The following is a 20,021-nucleotide window of genomic DNA, read 5'->3' as shown; positions in this document are numbered from 1 at the left end:
ACATGCATTTCACAAGGTGTTTCCATATTTTTGTCCATCCACTGTAGTTCTGATGAAGAAGTTACTAACTAACAACGTGAGCTTTTTCAGGGGCAATGCTATGTCTCACTTTAGAAACATTTTTAAAATGTTGGTAACAAGAAATCGCATTCGACAAATTTTAAACGAAACAGACCAATGAGACTAAACATACAAGCCAGCAGAGTCGAGTGGCGCTTTGAGACAAAGAAAGGACAAAATAAGATGCCTAATAAAGACCGATGTTTTTATGAATAGAAATTTCACCATTTGAACAATGCCATCCTACTAATTATATTATACGTCTACTCTCTTTTCCTATATTAAAATTTAAATTTAGGTTTCGCCTATTTTATCTGTTTAAATATTGTGCTTATCCCCCGCCCCCCCCTTTTTTTTTGTTATTTGTTTTATACTTCCTGATTTCCATTGATTTGAGGTCATGAATTTATGCACTGTTGTTTAACAAAAGTGTACTGTTGTGAGGTTTATATAAACAATCACCAATGGTCCACGAACAATTTAATTCATTTTACCTTGTAGAATCATTTAGTATTTTTTTTTCTTTGTGAAACAGGAGACTTGAAAAATGGGCAATGCTCTCCTCGGGACTCGAAGCAAAACCTCTCGAATACGCGCCAAGTACCTTCGCACCAGGAAAGCATGCTGGAAGGAGGGAGAAAATACCTTATAACCTAAATTTTTATGGGGAAAATTGTTTCGGTTTACGAGCATTTCGGTTAACTAACGACCTTCAGGAGCAAATTAAATTGGCAAACCCAGGTTTCACAGGTCTTCTCAGAGAAGTGGTTGCCTTGAAAGGTTTCAGGACGCTGAAATCATAGGGTTTGGTGTTAAAAGTTGCGGTTAATTGTTCCTCAAAGTAATTTCTGATTCCCGATGAAAAGAGAAATTGTTATTTTAAGTTTTAACGAATGAAATGACGAGAGGTGTTATCCCTTCCTCTTCCAAAACAAATCACATTTTATATATGAAAGCCAAAAGTTCAGTTTCTAATTATATGCAAATTTGTCTTTTGGACGTTTAACTCATTAAATACTGTATCTTAAAAACAGCTTTTAGACTTTGCTTTCCAACTTATGAAAGAAACATTTACCGAGATTTCCTATCCTTGTATAATCAGTATAAGCATTCATTCAGTCAATGCATCTTGCTGAGCTTGATTAAAAACACTACTCTTCTTCCTCTTTATTTTTGAATTAAATTCTTCGACTATCATTCAATGGAAAAACAGCTATTTTTTTAATGAAAAAATTATAAAAAGAGTAACTTTATTTACTACTGATTGAATAGAGACAGAGAAAGAAAGTGAAATAAACGTAACATTGAGGTTTATCAATAGAGGTCGCTTCCGCTGGCGCAACGGAAAGTGGCGGATATCTGTCGCCATGTCGGCTTCATTCATTGATTAACGACGTAAAAATACCCCTTGACCTAAAAAGCGCGATTTCGAAAATATGCAGTAGAACTTCCACGAAGAAAATATTTTGTATTTGTATACTTGTCGTAAAAATGGAATTTCTACCTAAATTCATTAAATTTCTCTTTTCTAATGTGCTGATGTTCATTTCTTAATTACAGTAATTTTAAACTTGGAAGCTGATTTTAATTCAATTAAAACTGTGTTAAGATTACACACCGCTAAATTATAAAACTATACTTAGACGCTAGGGAAAGCATGTTAAAGGAAGCGAACTGTAGTATTAGTATCGAAAGTAAGAAATATTAATACACTGAAATTTTAATAATATTTTATCTCTTCTGATTTTCGTTGGTGTAAATCTGAACCGCACGAGAAGAATTTTGATCAGTTAAATAAATCTCTGAAATTTGAAAGCCATGCAATAATTTACTTTTCAGAAAAATATGAATACTGAATTTCATTCATTTTCTGCGTACAGTCAAATACGCCCGAGACGACAACTTTTTTTTTTTTCTATGAAGGTGGTTTGGTTACCCTAGAGAACATGATATTCGGTGATGGAGGATATTGATCTGCACACTGACGTTTTCTTATCCAAGGCTATTAGCAGCTGAAATTGAAATATTGAAGTAAAAGGGCGGTACATTTATTAAGGTATTTTCTTCCTCCTTCCAGCATGCCTTCGTAGTGCCACACACTCGGCGCGTAATCGAAAGGTCAAGGTTTGAGTCCCGGCAAACCACATTTTTCATGGCTATTGCTTCGAAATTTAACCTAATGACACTACAGTGGCGCCCGAACTAAAAAGGTGGTGGACAATAATTCGTCACCACAAATCCCTAGTCGCCCTTTAAAAGGAGGAGTATATTAGGTATTTTCTCACTCCTTCCAGCATTCCTTCGTGGTGTAACGGTAGTGCACTTGGCGCTTATTCGAGAGGTTCAGGTTCGAGTCGCGGTAGGGGCATTGCACATTTTTCACCTCTCCAGCATAAAAAAAAAAAAATGATGACTAATGACTCAGTGTTTTATTAAAAGTGTACTATTGACCGAATCGCAAATTAATTACAAGAGAATAAAAAGGGTAATATAGCAGTGAAATAAAAGTAACAAAATGTACTACAGATATTCTGTAAAAGGATCACTTATGATTCTAAATAGCAGTTTTTGTGGAGATGTCACTTAAATAGGGGAGATACTGTTAGCTTTCAGAAGTGGTCTTTACTAGAGGGTTCAAAAGAAATAATTTTCTGAATTTTAAGTGAATAATATTTTATGCTATGGAAAACGGATGTTATGTATAAAGGAAAAAAGTTGTAAAGCATCTTGCGTAGTATATGTTGATAATAACTTCATAAATGCTTGCTGCTTGTTAAAATATGTGTACAACGAAATCTGTCTACTTAATTTTCTCTTTCAGGTAAGTATTTCCTGTCCTAAAACAGTTTGAACATCGTAAAATAAATCCACCATGTTTATTGGCTAGATTACGTTCTTATCGTTTTAGCACATTTTAAAGCTTCATTAAAGAAATGGCTTGGATTTCTTCATTTTCCTGCAATATTTTTTCTCTTTTTCTTTAAACGTAGAGGCATTGACATGCATATTAAGAATGCGAAAGACATCATTTTGAAATTCTTAACTGTCTTTCAAATTCAGAACGATGTTAGCTGCCGATGTACCTCATCTGTATATGTTTTTAATTTGCTCTACTTTATTTGTACTTTCATTTTCAAAGTAACTTATATCACTATCTGCAAATTGTTATATTCTTATCCGAATTATTCGATGAATTTTTTAGCTTATAATCAACTACACCCGCTGTAGAAATTTTCTGAATCAGTTCGTCCACATTTTCTGCTAAATTAATAAGTAGTCATTATATGATGTTCATAGTGAAGTTAAAATAACTCAGTAATTCTAGGATATAAAGGTTGTGATTAACTAGTTGTATTATAATAGGAGAAAACACTAATTCAGCGTTGCTTATTGTTATCTTTTTGCTTTCTTTTTTAAAATTGTATTTTTGAATTAACCTTTCAGTTTATTTAGTAAGTTGTAGCGTCATTAGTTTTTTTTTTTTGGGGGGGGAAGTGATCAGGAGACAAGGAAAATGATGCCCTCTCCGGGGCCCGAACCCCGGACCTCTCGAATACGTGTCGAGTGTGCTTCCAATTACAACGCGAAAGTATGCGGAAAGAAGTGAGAAAATACCTTATAAAGTCTTGTCTAAATTTTTATTTACTTGGACAGGACATATGATATGCGTGTCATTCTCCTTCAAGCACAAATATGTTTCATTTTTAAAACTTCTTGGTTGAAGAATTTCTTTATTATTGATGACAGCTCTTTTTCCTCTAAAGAGCTCATTAAACATCGCCATTATCTTTCTTTTTCCTTCCCCCTTTTTTTTAAAGTACCAAGGGCATTAAAATTTACCAATGATTATCAGTGATTTTTGAATAACGGTCAATAATGAAGAAATTCTTATCAACATTGCAAGCAGATTCATATATATTTTCGGTCTGATATCGGTTCACTTTCACCACCCAAATTTTTAAAACTAATACGGTATAATTCTTCTAAACAACCGCTACTTGCATTGAATTTGAATAATTTGTAGCTTTTCCTTGAAATATTTTACATTTTATTCACAATTTTCCTGTATAAGCATTTTCAGAAGAAGCCAAAATTAAATTGTTTATTTCTTTATGGGGTTCAAATGTTTCTTTCTCTCTTTTTTTTTTCGGTTCTTTATTTTTTTATTGTTAAAATGATTAATTAACTTACTATGGTGTTAATAACATTTTAATCTAAAGTTAATTATTAATAAAAATCAACAAATTTCAAGTTTAAAAAATGTTAACTTGAAAAAAATTTCATGATTATTATTAAATTTCATGATTATTATTTATGCATGCATGCGGTTTTGCACGCATGCATATATTGAAACGTAAACTAAGAAATAGACTCAACCAATTGCATTGATATCAGAAATAGAAATGAACTAATTGTCGTGGCGCCATTTCAACACGGATTTGTTTCACGTTACCAGCTGGGCAGACAGTCAGTGGTAAAATTAATGTAAAGTGTAAAAGAATGTAGTAGGATAAGTGTTAGGAATGAAATGTTTTAATGTCAAAATCGGACCTATACGACAAATTATATCATGGTAAAAAAAAGACTAAAATAATAAAAGTTATACTAAACTTCATATATGATTTGAAAAATCTGATAAAAAATGGATGAAATTAACAGCATTCTTTCTGTCACAGCCATCAGTTATATTCCTAATGTTCGAAGGTCTTAAATCTGCATTACTTCCAAGCCGTGAATTTTAAATTTAATTGCATTTATTACTAACCTTGGTGAAAATAACTTTCTGGTTCTCTTTTAGCGTGGGTCGGGCCATTCCGAAGACAATAGAATTCAAGGATAACTGCATGAATAGGCAGAATACCTTATTTGAAGTATTCTGAAAGTATTTATTACTTAGACATATTCAAACACCAAAGATTAAAACGAAAAGCGGATTTTATATGAATTTATCAACTGAAACGTTCTGATCAAAGACCACCGAATTATTGATAGCTAATTAGTTTGTTCTGTATTAATTGCTATTTGCATGCTAAAAAAACTAAAATAACTAGAACTGCAAAACATACTGACAAACGAAAAAAAAAACTGTTTTTTGCATTAAATTTTAAATTATTTCATTATTTTTTACTACATTTAAGCGGTGTCAGAAACCCCTATACCGACAAATTGACCATTTTCGATGTAGCTTTTCTCAAAATTTGCTGTAAATACACGCTTGAAATTTTTTGTGTAATTAAAGTATACCTATTTGATTATACTGAAATGAGCTTTTGAAACATTTTGAATTTTAGAGTAATTTACAGAAAATTTTGTTAGGCATATTAAAATTTAAAACTTTTCTCACACAAGAAAATTTTTAAATTTTTTTCTTAGTTTATCGCAAAAAGCTGATTTCAGTAAATATTAGGAAACCTAATAAATAAGCCATAAAAATTTTTGTCAGCAGTAGTTCCTGAGAAAAGGTACATCGAGTATAAAAAAATCACGTTTGGAGAAAAACGCGTTTTTATGTAAAATTCCTCTCTTATCAAAGCATTCGATGACAAATTAAAACTAGATTTTTTACAGTTCTAATTTTCATAGAGATTAAAGAATGGTATTTTTAGAAAGATGAAAGTATAGAGAATTTGAAAATGTAAAAATCCGAAATCACCATTTTTTTGAAGATTTTTGGGTTCCAACAAACACTTCTTAAGATTTGACATCTTGCATCTAATTCTGAAAGGAGTTTAAAAAAAAAGTTGAGTTTCGAAGCAAAAAATGAAATAAATTATTCTAAGGCACAGGGAAAAAGGAACTGTAGAAATCCCTATTGGTGCGCTTTCCTTTTGCAATCTAAAGTAGCCACTTGAAAGAAAGAGGAAAGCGCTTAACCAGTTTTCCCGCCAGTCTGTTCTTTTTTTCTCGCGTGCATCCACACTTGTTGCACTTTTCTACTATTTCACAGGACGTTGACAGTGGCGGAACCTTGCGTATCGTCCATTCAACAATCGTTCCCTCCTCGCAGAACTTGCTGCGCAATGCTTGCTCCAGTTCTTGGTGTGTGGTCAGTTTGCGTTGCTGATGTATTTAACATGTTGTTCGGAGAAAATTACCGCAACAAAGTTATTGGCTAGTTGAAGAATATTGCCTTGTTTGCAATACATGCTAATAGTATTTAGTTGCTGTTTATGCAGAAGAAAAAGTATATTTTTGAGTTGCTTTCCGATTTTGTAAAATTACTAATATTCTCTGATGTATTTTCTTAATTTATTGTTCAGTTAGTGTTAGCTGTATTCATCATTATTTATTACAACTAAAATCACGAGTAGGAAAACAAGTTTTGAAAGTAGTTTCCATATCAAAACAAGTATTACATCAAGTATTCCGTATCTGAAGTTTATGTCACTTCGCAAAAACTTTCGTAATTCTTTTTCTCTTTAAATCACAACGATTGCTTGACGCTTATTCAAATTTTTACAATATGTGCATAATCTTAAAATTTACTTCGGTCTGAAGCGCGGAATTCGGATCAACGATGTGCGGTGAAATTTCTCTTTGTAGATTTGAGCTTTTTCAGAAAACTCTGAAAGTGTATGTAACATTGTTCGGTGTTATAGTGATTATGGGCCTATGCCAAGAAGCAAGTGCCATGATGACAAGTATTAAAGGACCGTACAACAATCGGACGTTCTATGAAAGATTTTACAATTACTGGTCACTGGATTATGATCCTGGTAAGTCCGTTGAAATAAAGTCACTCAGTTAATATTTGAATTTTATGGTCCCATTACAATCTTCCTTTTGTGCCCATGTCTTTTCTGCTCTCTATTTAAAACAAAGTTCACAATTTCGAGTTGTAAATCAAGCAGAATAGAAACAGCCTTCTTTCATTATTGGTAATAATTGGCCATTTACATTCTTTTTGATATTTTCCTGTTTTTTAAAGTACAGTCTCATATAACTATTAAAAAAAATGGTCGTTTATGTTCATGCTGATGTTTTTTATTTTCTGTTTTATGAAATATATCTCGCATAACTGTTGATAATTTATAAAGGATGTTACTGTAATAAGTATTATCAACTCAGGAATTTTATCGCGGGAGAAAAAGCCAAAATTCGCAGGCCGGCCGCATGGTATAACAAAACTTTAGCATTCCGCTAAACATTTCGTGAAAAATTTTGAGGTATTACATTTTTTATTAATATTTCAGGGGGGTCAGGCGTCAGATGGGAATGAAACCATATTACAAATATTATACAAATTTTTAATTGAAATTTACTTTGCCAATTAATTTATCAATTACATTCTCTACACTTATTCAAAATTATTATTTTACATTACAGTTACCATTAAACTGGACGGTGTTTCTATGCCGAATTTTTTATTCGTATACAGTTTCTGTTCATTAAGAAGTACACATTTTAGAAAAGGATCATTTGGTATCGAATTGTTTTCGCATTGGTATACAACACAGAGCAGTTTCGTGTAACCTCGTGGTATGCGATTTTTTTTCTCGTATTCCAAAAATCCAGTAAAACTTCGGTTAATTCTGGACTGGGTTCTAAAACAGGATTACTTTACAGAATGAAATTCTAACAGAAGATAGCATGAGAATGATCAAAACTAATATAGCATTGAAATAACTATAACATTTAAAAAAAGTCAGAATAATATAACATTAAAATATGTATAGAATTTTAAAAAAATTATATTTGCGAAAATTTCAGATAATTGCTAAAATGTGTGAAAATTTATCAGATAAAATTCGCGTCTCGGTAATGTTGATTCCATCAAGAAAAGTCGCCCAATATATGTCTTGTGAAGATGCAGTGTGAAAATGCACTAATAATTTAAAAATAGATTTTATGTACAAATATGCAGATATTATCGGCTATCCTTTACGTAATGGAATTACCACAAGTGTATAAGAAGAATAAACGTAGTCAAACATTACATAAAATTATATAAATAAAGCAAATTTTAAATAAAATAAGTTTACAAGAAATTTTCATGAAGAAAAAGTAATGGAAATTTAAGCAAAGTAAATTAACCAGACTAAATTTTATTCGAATCTATACAGAAACTTTTACTGTAATTAATTTTGCAGATTGATGTGCCTATAATTATTAATTGCGCTCATAAATACTGGCATGTACGAGTAGCAGCAATTTTGTTTATTTTATAACAAAATTTTATTTCAAGTAGGCGAGCATCTGTTCGCTTTCAATTAAATCTTTTGTTACTGTAATGATGTTGACATCTTAAATACAACTTATCCAAAATAGCATATTCAAAGTGTTGAGAAACAGAATCTTTATTTTAAACTTACAGGTAGAATTTGACAATATTAACATAGAATATATAGTGACGTTCTCATGACAACCGATTCTCGCATATGTCTAAGACAAGACACATTCTCGCATATGTCTAGAAGACCAAAACCATACGGAACCGTGGATATCATCTTAGGGTTAATTGTATTTTGTATTCGGCAGCGATTGTACTTGCTTTGGTAGTACATATACTAAAATTGGAATGATACAGAAACAATTCAATTATGGTATTATAACTAAGAACCATAGATGTTGACTTTGACGGAGTTTCCCACAGACTTATGAATAAGTTGCCTTTCAGTGATAATGTAACTGATATCGTTCTGTATATCGGCAAATGGTTTAAATATATTGAAGACGAGCACCTCCCTAAAACGACTTAACAAAACTTAATCGCTTTCAGAGGTGGTGTTATGTCAGGGAGAGGTCGCAAGAGAGGATTCTTTGCATTACAACATTTAAATTTTGAAATTTCCTTTTTCCTCCCCACCTACAAAAGCGCACTGTAATACAATTGAATTTCAGAATTTCTTTATTTAAATGTATAATATAAAGGTGAAGAATTTTGCCTTGACAAACTTCAAAATGAAAAATTAATGAATATGTTTAGTACTGCAGTTCCATTGATAAATTTCAGCAGTGGTGTGGAATAATGGTTGATTTAATTATTGTTTTGATTATAAATTATTTGAACAAGAAGTTCTTACTGTATTTTTGTGGACGCGTATTATTAGTTAAAGCTTTTTAAGTAGCATTGAAAATTGGCCTTCTTTTTTTATATGTCACTAAAAAGTTAACCGTTATATTTTATGTAATTTTCTTTTCTGATATTTCAATAAGAATTTCACTGACTAGTTTTACCCCACTTTTATTAAATCATCACTTTTATTTGCTTTCCAAGTTTTTTAATTTTTATTGAATGTGCTTACAAGAATATAGGATTCTGATTTGCATTATTTGATTGTAAATAAACAGATATTTATATTTTAGCATTAAGCGCGTTATGTTTTCGTTAAAATGAAAAAGAAAATTATAATGCCCGTAACTGTTGATTTTTCCGCGTTATGAATCGCTGCTAACTTGCTTGGCTGATTTATCTTCCCCTCCCCCCATATTTGTTTTCGCTTCAAAATGCAATTCTTTTGCAATTATGTAACATAATTAGGAATGTACTGGCTACAGGAAGGATTATTTCCCCTTCAGATCTAAAAACTTATGTAGGATAGGAAAAGAAGAGGCAGAATCCAGGCTATTACAGACAAGTAGTGATTATGAGAAGTGTTAGAGGTACGAGAATTAAATTGTGGAATATTAGGGGATGAGCGATCAGAAGATTTTGAAGAATTTCACTTCAGCTGTAACTTACATTCAGACTTTACCTGGAGTCTTCAGTAGCATCTACATAAGCTAGTTTTAACGAGTTCAGATAAATAACCAAGTCATGTGGATATTCGATGTCCAGATAATAAAATCTCTGTAACTCCTTATTTGAAGTCATTTACTTTTGATGCATTACATTTTTATCATAGAAGCCAGCGTTATTCAAAATTCTATGAAATATTTTATATAGCTTACGGATTTTTTAAAAAACAATATGGCTGTGTTGTACATGTAATCCATTAATAACGCTATATATATGTCAAAACATGGAGTTGTGAAAGAGTCGTATATCTATCCAAAATGTCCCGATTTTCTGCCTTCCTGAGTTAAAATGATGTTTGGTTCACCATCGGTTCAATAGTGGAGGTTATAGTCGAGATGTCGTGTTTAAGTGTGGATGTTTATTTAGATTCTCGCAAATGCTGCTCATTTTCAGAAGTAGCTACCTTAGGAAGGTGGTCACCGCGTCGCGATCAGAGAGTCCACTGTATTTATACTCTCAGAAATACTGGTCATTTTTCAGATTTGACGTCTCTATGAGATGGTTGCCGAAGGCAGTTCACTTAGTGTTTGAGATTTTACCGTTTCATAAGTAACAATATTAAATCAGAACTTTTTCTTTGTTAACATTATAAGGTATTTCTCCCATCTTCTTGGCATGCCTTCGTGGTGTGGTGATCTGCACGCTGGGCGCGTATTCCAGAGGTCCGTGGTTTCATACCCAGCGAAAGTGTTGCTCATTTTTCATCTCTCTTGCTCCAAAAATACCTAATGTCTCTACAGTGGCGCCCGAACTAAAAGGGTCGTGGATGATGATTCTCCACACCCAGGATTTGGCGATTGGGTCACCTATAAACCCCAGTCGCCCTTTAAAAGGGGGAGTATATAAGGTATTTCTCCTGCCTTCTTGGCATGCTTTCGTGGAGGGCTGGTCTGCACGCTGGGAGCGTATTCCAGAGGTCCGTGGTTTGATTCCTGAAGGTGTTGTTCATTTTTCATTATTCCTGCTTCCAAAAAATATCCAATGACTCTACAACATTATTAAATTATTGTAATTCCTTCATCAATAATACAAGGTTAGTTTTACGTTTCCGTTGTTCTTAGATTAAATGTTTTATTATTTTTAAATTAGATTATATTTTCCATAAGTCTTAAATTTCATCTGTTCTCAACAAAATTTTTGAAACGTATACAAATAGGAATGATAAATACAGTGAACCGTTTGTAAGACGACCACCCAGGGTTCCAAATCATTTTGATCCTCTGTGGAATTAGTCATCGTAGAGAAGTGATGCTAAATGCCGATGTTTAGAATTTGCTCTGAAATACTTTCAGATGTGTTGTTTACATGTGATGGCTGTCACGAGAGGGTTGATTTGTAATTCATTTACAAACGCAAGAAGAATGAAAGGAGAATGAAGAGGATAAATTGTGAATTCTGTAGATCGCGGTAGGAATGTTATTTTTTGAAGTGCAAATCTCAGACTTGTCAATTTTAATTTACTAAAGCTCGCCTGCACATCCTAAGAAAAGTCGGAAGTAAATTATGATAAAAGTTAACAAGGCCATCGTCGTTGACGGCTGTTTGATTCATTTATTTATTTAATTTTGGAGTCTCGTGACTCGTCTCATGAGCAGACAAAAGAATGTTGACCTTCTTGTTCTCGCAAAAATGTTTCAGTTTTTTCCATGTGCATGCTTAAAATAAAAAATAATAATAAAAAAAAAAATCTGTTTAAGCAATCAAAAAATATTCTATATCCATACTCGTATATCTGTGTATATATGTGATGTCTACAAGTTGTAAGTGCCTACTAAGTTTTATTTTCTGATAGGCCCGTCTTAAAATGGAAAATATGAGAAGTCAACCTGCTGAACTAACCGTCTAATCTACTGAACACTGTCTAACCTAATAAACAAACTACCGAACACATGTCTTAACATTGTCCACTGAAGATTTACATTAGCGACAATAGGGCAAAACCATTAATATACTCTATGTTATAATAAAGGTTTGAATTATAATGGAATTTAATTTTTAATCCATGTTTGTTACTGCTGGAAGTACTAAGTAATGCCATTTTATTTAAGAACTTGTTGGGAGTCATTGACGATATGCGTAAGTTTTTAAACAAAAAATTTAATTTTAGCGTTAAATCTTTGTTAGTATAATACGGATTGTAAATAATTAAGTTCCATCTTCCCTCCCTCCAGAAAATTGAAGTAAACACTGAGTCTCATTACAATTACCATCTCAAAAAGACCCTCTCTAAAAGTGATAGGTATTTCTGAGAAAATAAATAAACATTTTTTAAGACGACCATCCTACAGAAAACGGAAGTCATTTTTAATCGTACGTGATCATCTTAGATGGGGTTCACTGTACTCGGAAATCTCCAGATTTGATAATAAAAAGACTGTAATTTTTGAGAACTTTGCTTGAAAAACATGCCATTCGTATCATTTAAAAAAAGTTATTAAATAATTACAGTCGTTAAAAAATAACAGATGCAGAGCATATAGCGTAGGTGGTCATCTTAAAGAGGGTTCACTGAGTTGTAATTTTATGGAATTGTAACTTATTGGAAACATCAGTGTTCATATAAAGTTATAATCAGGAATTCATAACATTTATATTCAGCAAATATTACAGCTAAAAACTTTTAACTAGAAATTGTTGAAACAGTCTTTTACTTTGAATATTCGTTAAAGCTTCGTAAAACTGATTAATCATTTAGAGTTTCTTAAATCAGTGAAAATTAATCAATGAAATAAGCTGCCTTCTGTGCTGGTTTTAATGTTCTAGTGTATTAAAAACACAGTTTAAAATACTAGAGAAATACTGAGAATCTTCTCTAAGATGACCATTCAAGGTTCCATATGAATGGTCATCTTAGAGAAGATTCAGGTCTTCTTCTTCCTTGAGGTGGTTGTCTTAATGATCAGGTGTTTAATAACGGTATTTATTCATATTCTTAGAAATACTGTTCGTTTCCGTAGATGGCCATCTCAAGGAATTGATCCCAAGAGAGGGTTCACTGCATTTTGGTTAGGACAGTTGTGATACAGTTTCGACGAAGTGGATAATCTTGTAGAGCCTTCTAGCTATTCCTTTTGCATCTAACTTTTTGCACGGTATTTATGCACCTTTTCTATATACTTCATATAATAAACTCAGTACTGTATTTTATTTATTAAAGAATATTTACCAACTACTCACAGACTGACAGGCATTTTCTTTCTCCTTTCTGCATGCCTTCGGGGTGTAGCGGTAGCACACTCAGCGCGTATTCGAGAGGTCCAGGTTCGAGTCCCGGCGATGCTCATTTTTCACGTCTCCTGATTTAAAATAACCTAATGATTTAAGAAAGGTGGTGGATGATGATTCTTTACCACCAGGATTTGACGACTGAGTGCCCTAATCCCCAGTCGCTCTTTAAAAGGAGAGTATAAAAAGTATTCTCTTTTTCCTTTCTGCGTGCGTTCGTGATGTACCGGTAGCACACTTGGCGCGTATTTGAGAGTTCTAGGTTCGAGTACCGGCGAGGGCATTGCTCATTTTTCATGTTTCCTGCTTCAAAAATCCTAATAACTCTACACACTTAATTCTTGTATATCATGCTGTATAATAAATAACAAGGTCATCAGTTTCCTGTTACTGTATTCCATGTATGTTTCTTCCAGTCAGAATCGGCTGTATTTGGTTTAGCAGTTAGAAGGCATAATTTTTCTTTGGAAATATATGAAGTGTAGGACTATTTGCTTTTCCTTTTCTTTATGTATTTCTGTACAGCAGTGAAAGAATATTCTGAACTCGTCTATCAACGAGGTATATCGACGAAGTTTATGTGAGAAAACATGGAAAATGTGATCGACTATGTAATGGGCTCAAAGTATTTATAGAATAAATTATTTTAAACTGAAAATCGCCAGACAAATGACTAGTTCAGGTCAAAATATAGTCTAAATTTACGAAATGGCAGAAAATGTCGCCAAATAAAAGATTAATTTGCCAAATAGCAAATATTTGATTTTCGTCAACCATTTTAAATAATAAAAAAAAAAAAAAAAAAAAAAAAAAAAAAAAAAAAAGCAGTCTTAGTTTAACGCAGATTTTAAATAACTGTATCGGTTTTCGAGGGCAGTCAGACAAGTCCATCTTCTCCAGAAGTAAAGCAATTTCTGTAGACACTTTTTCAGTTTCTGTATAAGCCCATCAGCGGCCGAGTTTAAAGTTACTGAACACTGGTAGTTAGACTTCGGTTGGATTTTAGACAGGCGAACGGGCTACATGAATGTTTTCGTGATTTTTCTCATGCATAACATGCATACGACCCAGTTTCCCTTTCAAAGTCCTAAACGAAGTCACCCTTCCTCTTAAGCAGATAGGTGTCTCCTATTTTACTGTAATCAAACAAAGAAACCTTTTGTAAAAAAATTTCCGAAACGAATTCCATGTCATACCAAGGTTCCTTTTTTGCCTTATTTTAAATTTCACGTTCCAAGTTTCAAGAAGATTTATTGGACTAACCAGCTTAACGAAGCTGGAATCTGCCAGTCGCTTTCTAAAGCAAATCTAAGTACATCATGTGAAAAATTTTGTGAAGATTATTTTGATGAAATTGGTAATTTCGTACAAATGCTAAGACGAGGGACATAGGATCGGTCATGTAATTTCCAGAAACATGAACGTTTCATAAGTGAATTTTAGCGTAGCACTTGTAGACATTCCATTAGTAATGACTTTCTTCCTAATTAAAATGATGTAAAAGTACATGTTTGTTTGTTTCTAGCGGTATTTAATAATATAACTAAATTCCATTGTTGTTTTGGAGGATTACCGTTTCTTGTGGTTTAACGTTATCATTCAGTTAATGTTATCAAAACGAACGGGAATAAATCCTATCACATTAAACGGCGCCCTATGCATATATCCATATAACACCTAAAATTAGTGTAGATATTAAAAATCCCGGATTAAACTACAGGACTACCTTTGTCTTTAATTTATTTAAGTGTTTTTAATGTTAATTTTTTTGTTGATCAAGAAAACACGAAACGTAGTACTCACTACATGTCTATTAAAATTTTGTAATTAATGTAAATGAATATATGTGTTGTAGAGTAGCTTATGTTCAATAATTAAATCTGGTATAAACATTAATAAAAAAAGCAAATTCCTTTTTATAGGTTTACTGTCATTTTAAAAATTCAGTAAATGAAAATTAATATCATTTAAAACAATTTAATCATTGCTGATCATTTGATCATTACTTAACTCATGTAATAATCATTTAAATTAATTTCCTTGTTTAATTTGTAAAGTCATTAGGTTATACGGATGCAGGAGCAAGAAAAATATGCAGTACCTTCTCCGCGATTCAAACACAGGACCTCCCGATTGCCAGCTGGATGTACTATCCAGTTACACCACGAACGCACGCTATAAAAAGAAAGCAAATACTCTATCGATGCTAGAACTTTTGCCGTCCGGGGCGGTACCTGAGTTTGCCGCCTGGAGTGGTGCCTGAATATGCAGTCCATCTTGATGTACAAACAAATAACTACAAAAGATATCAAAACTATATGTAGGGAAATAAATTAAAATATGCGTTTATTTTTGGAAAAAAAACTTTAATTCCCAACGTTTTCAAATTATATTGTTCTTTTGGGAGGGGAGGGGGTCGCAAAGCCATTCATGACATTGTAGAAATCTATTTGATTTTTCCGCTATGTATACATTACAGAAAGATTTCTGAAATGCAAAATTAAATATTTGTAGCTCTTAAATACTTTTTAAATGATTTTTTTTTAAGAAAACGTTTCTCACAACTGGCAACAATGAGAGGGAAGTTCGCATTAGTATTATAGTATTTGGAACTTTGTTGTAGAGATTGTGTTTTAGAATAAACTGCAAAAATTCAAAAGGACTGCTTTTCCTTCTTCCTATTTAAATTTCCCTAACAGTAACGGAAATAAGACGGAATAAAAAGGCCTAATAAAAGTATGTAGCAATTGAAGTGACGTGGTGATTTCTTTAATTCCGTATGGCAATTCAGTATCTAATTATTCTTCACCTGCCTCGATTGTACACATGACTAAAATCCATAAAACAGTTTTTAACGCATAAAAAGCCGCCCCTAAAAATATACCTCCCAGGGGTGATGCCCTCTCCGCCCTCCTGTAGCTACGTCATTGATTACAATACTCTTTAAACGGCGACTGAGAAAGAGGGGACCCAACTGCGAAATCCTAGTGGTGATGAATTACCCGCCCACCATCTTTTATTTCAGGCGCCACCTGCAGAGTCATTTAGAATTTTTCGATATTGGGATATAAGTTGTTTTTCCCGCCGTCTTAGCATGCCTTCGTGGTGTAATGGTCAGCACGCTCGGCGCGTATTCGAGAGGCCCGTGGTTCGAGTACCGGCGAAGGCGTTGCTCATTTTCCATCTCCTACTTCGAAATAACTTAATGTCTCTACTAGGAAACTGAAGAAATGTGGAGTCCCTAGCCGGGATTCGAACATCGGACCTCCCAACTGTTAGTTGTACGTGCTGTATCTATCTGATTACACCATGAAGACACACGACTAGAAGGAAGAAAATAAAACCCTATAAATTTTAATTTAAACAGAAATGCACTGAGTGTTTAGAAAATGAAAAATAGATAAAAAAAATGTTAAATTCATTGTTTTTGGAAAAGTATATTTTGTTTTGCAGAAATAAAGTCATAGCGAACCCTTTATTAACTAGTACGATACTAGATGATCTTGGTGTTTTATTTATTTTCTCAGAAGTACTAGTCATTCTCCGAGATGTAATTATGATTTACTGAACTTATGTTCTCAAAAATGCTGATTACTTTCAGAGGTGGTCGCCAAGACATAACTTCAGTCACTTTTTTTTAAAAAAACTCATGAATCTTGTTTTGTTGAAATAAAACCCAATAAGCGAAAAAACGTACTTTTCTCACACGTAATGCAATAAATGCGTACTTGGTGTACTGCAAAAGAACTATTATTTTATTTTATTCGGATTTTCCAGTGTCCTGGATGATATATTATAAGCTATTTATCTTTATTAGCCAATTTTTATGATTTGGATCTTTATTATAAATTCTCGTTTCCATCAGTACTCACCAGGATACAAACAAGTTGAAGATTATTTATCCATCAGCACTCACCCGCGATACTAATACCTTGAAGAGTATTTAAGACGAAGTTTTTTTTTTTTTTTTTTTTTTTAAATGTGTTAAGAGAGAGGGAATTTGGCAGCCACGCTTGCAGCTTTATTTTCTACCATGTGAAACAGATAAAAATTTAAATGAAGGAATAAAAGGAAATTTTACAGCATTGCGAATAAAATATTCTCTATATTGAAAACCAGAAGGCATACAATTTACTGCCCTCTTCTGAAGATGATGTGGATGGCTGGGATTTTTGATTTTGTTCCACTGTTATATATTGTTTAGTTAATGTATCCCTTAGAAATACTTTGTTGTACTTTTATACGTTCATGAAACTCAGTATATGAATGTTTAAAATCTGCTTTCAAGTTTAAAATTCTTTTAGTATCCATGCCTGTAATCGACGTCTTTCTGAAAATCTAATATTGTTCATAGTTAGAAAAATTCGAAGCATTTAACGGCGAAACTGGTTAACTAGACGTAAAATTAGTCAGTGTCATTTAAGTATCCCGAACATTTTTCAGTAGCGGAAGAGACCCAGACGTAATTATAAATCCTGGACATTTGGTAAACTTAAATATAAATCAGTATAAATCTACAGTTGCTTTTTTACAGAAATGCTGGAAAACTTGAGTGAAAATTATATGCGATTGAACGTTAGAAATAAGTGAAGAACTTAACCGTGGACTTACACCTAGGTAAAATATGCAACATTAAAATATACAATGTATTATCTAATCGCAGTCACCAATAAAACTGATTAATATTTCTCAGAATGTAATTAATATTGATAGTGAGTTTCATATGTCTAGAACTATTATCTGCGCCGGAGACCATCATCATCTTGGAACTCGGAGAGACTTACTGTACTGTTTATGTAGTATTAGCTGAATATAATTCTTGGGTTTAAAATCTAAGATTAAGATTACAGTGTTTATAGACAAGTACTTCACGAATTTAATGTAGATTTTGTGATCATTACTACAAAGCAAGCATAAGAATTGTTTTTAAATAAATTGCAGCAGTAGCCTGTATTTAAGAATCGAATCTTATCCTAGCTGCGAAAATTCCAGCTTTCTAAGTGCAGGTGGTAATCCCTCCCCCCCCCCGTTTTCTCTACATTTCTCAAAACTTACGACCTTGAAAGAATGAACAAAAAGAGAAAAAAACGTCCAGGTGCCACATTTTAAACCTTTTGATTCTTTATTCTGAGATAGATCAAGAAAGACGACCTTCGTCTGACATGGCGAAGAAGTCAGAAACCTTCTGTGACACTTATAAAAAAAGTTACATGATGTCATTTAAACACCTGCAGGTAAACCTACCCGAAAGGAGTGTTGAGGAGAAAAAATGTAACTAATCGCATAATGAAAAAATAAAGTAGTTTTTTTAACGCACTCCCGCCTACGGAATGCAGATGATGCCTAACGAACTCTTCTGTGACTCATCTTCTTTCAGTTTCCTTTTCGCCGTCTCTTTCTTTGTGTTTAGTTTTTTTCCCCTCTCTTGTACTGCGTTGCCCACGTATTTAGAGCAATGCAAGTATGTGCCTGATTACTTCATCTTCTTCATAATGATTTTCGTTTATGGCGGTACTTTAGTGCTGATAGATTTCCGTTATGAACTCATTCCGTCATTTATATCTATTGATAAGCGGTCTTAGAGTGATGATAGCACATGAAGGGTTTCGGAAGTATATTTTTAAATTAGATCAATGTTTTTTTAAACATTTTAAAATGAAAAATGGAAGCACCGAGATCAGATCCTCAAAAGCTGGAGGGAAATCCAAATATGCTTCGATGCAGTTTAAGTGCATATTTGACGGATATAAGCTGTACCGTTTTATCGAATGGACAGTAGGCTGGATTTTGGAGTGGCCCGTCTTATCTGAATTTATAGAGGAGGTCTCGAGATATAATCTCTTATTTTAATTTTATGTTTATGATTTTAAAAATTAGTTAATGGGTTCTTCCTGATTGTTGCTTGTGCGATCTTAAGTATCTGACTGAGAATATCGCAATAGGTCGGAGCCTCGCGATGTTTAATACGATTCTGGGTATAAGGAAGAATGTACATGGCAAACCCAGTAGGTGATATGTATAAAGTTAAGCTCCCATTCATGTAACTAAAACCAGCGTAACCGTTAAGCCTGAAAGATGAATTTTCTCCTCAGTTTCTAGTGCTGTCTCAAAATGCTGAGCGAACATAAGAGTATTTCATCTTTATTATATTTGAAGATTTGTGTTCTTTGAAGAACCTTGAGCGTTATGCGTAGTGGTGGGTGTAGAACCGAGGTTCTCTGCTACAGAAGTATAAACTGCACTAAGTTGAAAAATTAACATAAAATTTAATCGTGACTTTCTGTTCTTAAGATTTAACAACGTAGATACGTTGGCAAACATCATCAGATAGGCATAGCACGGAGGTTAGACTTCAGCACCATTAGAATCTTGAAGACAGGCTACCCCTTCTCCGTCTTCGTCGGGAGAAACCATCCGCACAATTATATAGTTCACCTTTTATGCTCAACGCAGTCGCAAACGGGAGAAACGCAAATTTCTGTTTTCTGCAATCTTCAATGTAAAAGTAAATTTCGAAAAGGAATTTCCTTCCTTTCCCATATGCAGATCTACTTACGCTCTCTTAATTTTCATATTCGTGAAAAAGAAAAAAGACAAATTCGTCTTCAGTAATTCAAAAATTCACTATTCATTTTTAAATCAAATGAAATTATTTAGTCATAACACCGTCTATGGACAAAAAATAAAAATTAACCACAGGTGGAAAATTTTGCCTGAATCGTATTTTCCTTTTTCATTCCGTTTTTTGGCCCACCAGCGGCCGAGCGGTAAAGTCGCTGAACACTGGTAGTTCGGTCCGAGGTTCGAATCCCGCGAACGGGCTGGCTACATGGGTGTTTTCGTGGTTTTCCCCATGTGTAACATGTATACGAGCCAGTTTCCCTTAGAAAGTCCTCCACGAAGGCATCCCCCCTTAGGCGGATAGCCCTAGTGTGCTTTGCCATAATTAAATACACACACACATTCCGTTTTTTGTCGTATGTATTCTGAATGTGTT

At 33.3% G+C, this 20,021-nt stretch overlaps 1 protein-coding gene across 3 annotated transcripts in view; it reads left to right on the top strand.

Moving 5' to 3' along the window:
* Positions 1–20,021, top strand: part of LOC118184437 (laminin subunit alpha lam-3-like) — a 358,990-nt gene that overhangs the window by 146,002 nt on the left and 192,967 nt on the right. For 2 of the 3 annotated variants that reach the window (XM_085816260.1, XM_085816249.1), the window contains exon 1: positions 5,994–6,776. The exons of the other annotated variant lie outside the window; for it this stretch is intronic. In XM_085816260.1, the coding sequence (XP_085672386.1) occupies positions 6,578–6,776 (199 nt within the window). In that variant the 5' untranslated portion in view covers positions 5,994–6,577. Of the gene's footprint in view, positions 1–5,993; positions 6,777–20,021 lie in introns of those variants that run through there. 3 annotated transcript variants of the gene reach the window in all.

This window comes from Stegodyphus dumicola, chromosome 1 (assembly GCF_044657685.1).
Source record: "Stegodyphus dumicola isolate Sdum_Otavi_A_Nest chromosome 1, ASM4465768v1".
Taxonomy (NCBI): domain Eukaryota; kingdom Metazoa; phylum Arthropoda; class Arachnida; order Araneae; family Eresidae; genus Stegodyphus; species Stegodyphus dumicola.
Note: the sequence above shows the minus strand (reverse complement) of the source record. Positions and strands in the feature narration are given on the sequence as shown.